Here is a 3,999-nt window from a genome sequence, read left to right on the forward strand (position 1 = left end):
GAAAACCCGACGAAAATACGTTATCAGTCGATTCGAGTTTGAATTCAAATTTTCTTCAACTTTTGCGTGGAAACTTGAAAATATTTGAGCATGAAAGCTGTTTCACATTGAAAATGCTACTACTTTGGTTTTGGGCAAAAATTTTGTTTGAACTATGTTTTTGAATTTATTCTCTAAGCATATTTGTTTAAAATCTGAAAAGAATACAATTTAAATCTTTAAAAACCTTGATTCAAACGATTCGTCATTTCATGTGAAAAACTTCACTTTCTCACTTTGACTTCAACTAGACTTTGATTTATCGTGATATTAGTGACATGCCAACTCAATTTCATTTGCATACTGGCATCGGTTTAATAGTTATTTAAATTTTTCTGACCTGTGTTCATATACACATAAACACACACACACACACATACATACACATGTATATTCATACATACACATATATTATTTTCCAAAAGAAATACATAATTTGAGTTTTCCTTGTTTATTAAGCATGAAATCATATTTAATAATTCTTACTTAGAATTTTAAAACTCTGGGATGTCACACGCTGTAGTTAGAGGCATGATTCTAGAATCAAATTGTGATGAAGTTTGCAAGGAAAAAAAAAGGAGCAATTTGATAATTCTTACGTTAAAAATGAGACAACTACCAGCCTTGTGTTTTAGAAAAAGATGTTATTTGGTGAATGATTATATGTTATATCAGAAGTTATTTGAGTGAAATCAGTTTGTGTGAAAAAATCTGCTAGGAAGATACAGAATGGAGCAAACCTGCTATCAGCATTGAGGAAGAAGAAGAAAATTCTGTGCGTGCAGATATTTAAGACTGAAAAATTCTGTGCGTGCAGATATTTAAGACTTGAACTAAGACAAGGATTGCTTTCAGAGAACGCAAATCAACATAATGATTGCAACAGGAAAATCATGCAGCAAGGGTTGAAATAAAGAATGGCATGCTAGGCATACATAAATGTTCAATAAAGGGGGTGGATGATATACTATACATACAAAGAATTTTCTGTGAATTTTGCTCCTAGCTGAGCAACTTAATTTGTTTCCTAAAACTGTTGGACGGAGGGTTTTTGAGTTGGTTCCTAAAACTGGAATTTTAGGAACTTGCTTCAGGGGAGATGCTCATTGCTCAGCAAACTGTTAGATGCTTGAACGAATAATAGACTGCAGACCACGAATATATATTGACCATATTACAGAATCCAAACACTATAAAATAATAAGCCACGATTTTAATTGCTTGGTAGCGACAGTTTGATTCGATCAGATCCAGAATAAGGCAAACAAGAAAGTAGCGACACAAACCAAAAAATGAAAGAATAAATATTGCAATAATAATTCCGCGAACAATCGATGAGCTCTACGTTATTGCAAAACTTGAAGGTGGCGGTCACAAGAAGGAAGGCGTGAACCACGCCTGCGGCGGCCAGGGCTGGTGCTTGCCTTGCTAAGGTATCCTACTCATTACCTTCCCCGGCCTTGAGGCTGTACACGCCAGTTTCCCGGAGCTCGGTGTCGTCAGGCTCGCCATAGCCTCTGCTGCGCTGGTTGTAGCTGGCGCCGTGCTCCTTGCGCAGGCAGGCGCCCCCGACCTCGTCGTCGGTAAAGTAAATGCAGCCGGCGGCGATCCCCGGGTGCTCCCTCGTAGACACGCACACGGTGCTGTTCACGCCAACGAAGACGGCGGCGTCGCCGATGTCCGCCGCCACCTCCCACCGCCCGCTCGCCTGGTTGAGGACCCGCACCTCAAAGGAGACGCGCGTGATCTTGCAGTGATACTGCTGTTCCACCTCCATGGAGCGTTTGAGCACGGCCATCAGCCGCCCGTCCGGCGACGCCGCGAGGTACTTGCGGCGCAGGTGCTTGTCCTCGTAAACCAGCCGCGGCGCCACTACCCGGCTGGTGAACTCGCCGGTCTCGTCGTTGCGGCGCCAGGCCTCGATGCGGCCGGCGTACGTGATGGAGTAGAACCGGCCGTCGTGGTGGATCGCGTCCTCGACGCCGTCGGGGGAGCGCGCCATCCTCCAGGCGGGGTCCTCCGCCGTCGCGAAGGCCGGTGCGCCGATCTGCCTGTCCGTGATGACCATGGCGGCGTAGCTGCCCGGCCGTGGGGACGCCGAGAGGACGACCTTGCGGTAGAAGCTCTGGCGCATCTGCGCCGCCGTGAGCGTGTACGTCCTCGGCGGGTGCGGCCCCCAGTGTTTGTCCTCCGGCGGGGGAGGGCCTCCGAACCGGATCTGCACGAAGGGCTCCACGTCGAGGAAGAACCATCGGCGTCCCACCAAATTGAGGAACGGGATGGTGGTGATGGCCGGCAGATCCGCCCGCTCTCCGGTGGCCGGGTTAGCCATGCGCAGGCCTCCTTGCTCGTCGGCCGTGACGAGCCACCCGCCGTTGGAGCCGATGACGACGTGGCCGAGCATCGTAAGATCCGTGGTGCGCACCGAGGCGGTGGATCCTTCCGCCACGGACAGGACCGTGGCCTTCTCCTCGGTGTCGCTGTGGAGGAAGAGTCAAGAGACACGGCGGCTCCGGCCTCAACATGTGGCCCGTCGCGACGCAGATCGAGGCGAAGGCGAGGCGCCTGCGGAAGTCCAGCCGGCGGTGGATCTCGGCGTGCAGCTCCGCCGGGAGGAGCTTCACGACGGCTTTGACGATGTCGTGGCGCCGGGCGGCCTCGGCGGCCCGGTGCCTTTGCCTCTACCGCTGGTCGCGGCGGCGGCGGGAGGATGCCATGGCTAGGGCGTAGGCGGGGCACGGGTTGGTCGTATATATGGCCATCAAAGTCGGCGGAGTTCAGCTGCTCGATCCGACCTTCGCATGAGTCGCCAGATTCCCAGATTATGTTTTTTTACGAGTTTTTCTTTTTTTATCATTAATTGATAATTATGAAGTGTATAAACGAAGTCACGTACAGTACCTTGATAAACTACGTCGCAGTAGGTACACGAATAATGCTGTTCTAGCACTAGTATAATTATTAATTAAAGATTAAGTTTCTAGGCATATCGCATATCTATACTATATAGTAGAGTGTCCGTGCTAACACTATGGGTGCGATTCAGATATACATATGAAAACAAGTGCAATAATATATGTTTCCATAATCCAAAATAAAAAATTTAAGTTTTACACAAAACAAAGATAATCTAAAACAGAGTGAATATACATTAACGTGAGTTGCAATTTTGCAAAAACTAAAATGTTATATTCACTTTGTTGATCGGTCATAGTCCGGTATTCACTTTATTTCCTATTAATTTCTTTCTTTGTTCATCGGTCGTCTCAGCTCGCCGTTTGTGTTGCTGCCTCCTCGGCGTGGAGAGACAGGATGGCTAGCGTTTGAGCACCTAGAGCCAATCACAATTACAAAATAGCACTATTGGTACAGTTAGTTCCTAATCAAAGATAAATCAGCAACGTCGTAGGACAATAATAATTAATAAAGATTGTGACATAACACCGGTATTGTGTCAGAGAGTGAGGAAGACAAATAAGCAGATTGAACTGAAAAGACAATAAGCATGCGCAGGAACTAATCGAAAGAACAAGCAAACGGACAAGAACATATGGACCTCTTCCAAAAATTTCCGGCAAAATTACTCCCGCCGCCCTTGCTTGTCGCTGCCACCGCCGTCACCACTACCTCCCGCCGCCATCACCCCTGGCTGCCACGCCTGCCTCCCGCCGCCTCTTGCCTGCCGCGCCCGTTACTGACTCCCGCCGTCCCTGTCTGCTTCTGCCGCTGCCCCTGCCTACCTAGCACCGCTCGTTGCCTAGCGCTGCTGCCTGCCGCCGCCCCTTCCTGCTGCCTCCCACCGCCCCCGCACATGCCTAGCACCGCTGCCTGTGTAGAGAGAGAGAGGAAGAGAAGGAAAGAATAATGAGTGACATGTGAGTTAATTCATAAGGGTTAAAATAGACTAATCATAATATATTTGTTGATTTCTGGAGTTGGAGCACTGTAACAAGGCAAACA

The 3,999-nt window shown here is 48.3% G+C and overlaps 1 protein-coding gene across 1 annotated transcript; it reads right to left on the reverse strand.

The window, feature by feature from the left end:
• Positions 1-1,477: 1,477 nt before the first annotated feature.
• On the reverse strand, positions 1,478-2,443 carry LOC120639900. The gene has a single exon (XM_039915823.1). The coding sequence runs from the start codon at positions 2,441-2,443 to the stop codon at positions 1,478-1,480; it is 966 nt and encodes a 321-aa protein (XP_039771757.1).
• Between the last annotated feature and the right edge of the window lie 1,556 nt (positions 2,444-3,999).

Source organism: Panicum virgatum, chromosome 7K (genome assembly GCF_016808335.1).
Source record: "Panicum virgatum strain AP13 chromosome 7K, P.virgatum_v5, whole genome shotgun sequence".
NCBI classification, from domain to species: Eukaryota; Viridiplantae; Streptophyta; class Magnoliopsida; order Poales; family Poaceae; genus Panicum; species Panicum virgatum.

Coding starts and splice junctions, on each gene's coding strand:
- LOC120639900 (XM_039915823.1), bottom strand. CDS start 2,443: ATGCTCGGCCACGTCGTCATCGGCTCCAACGGCGGGTGGCTCGTCACG.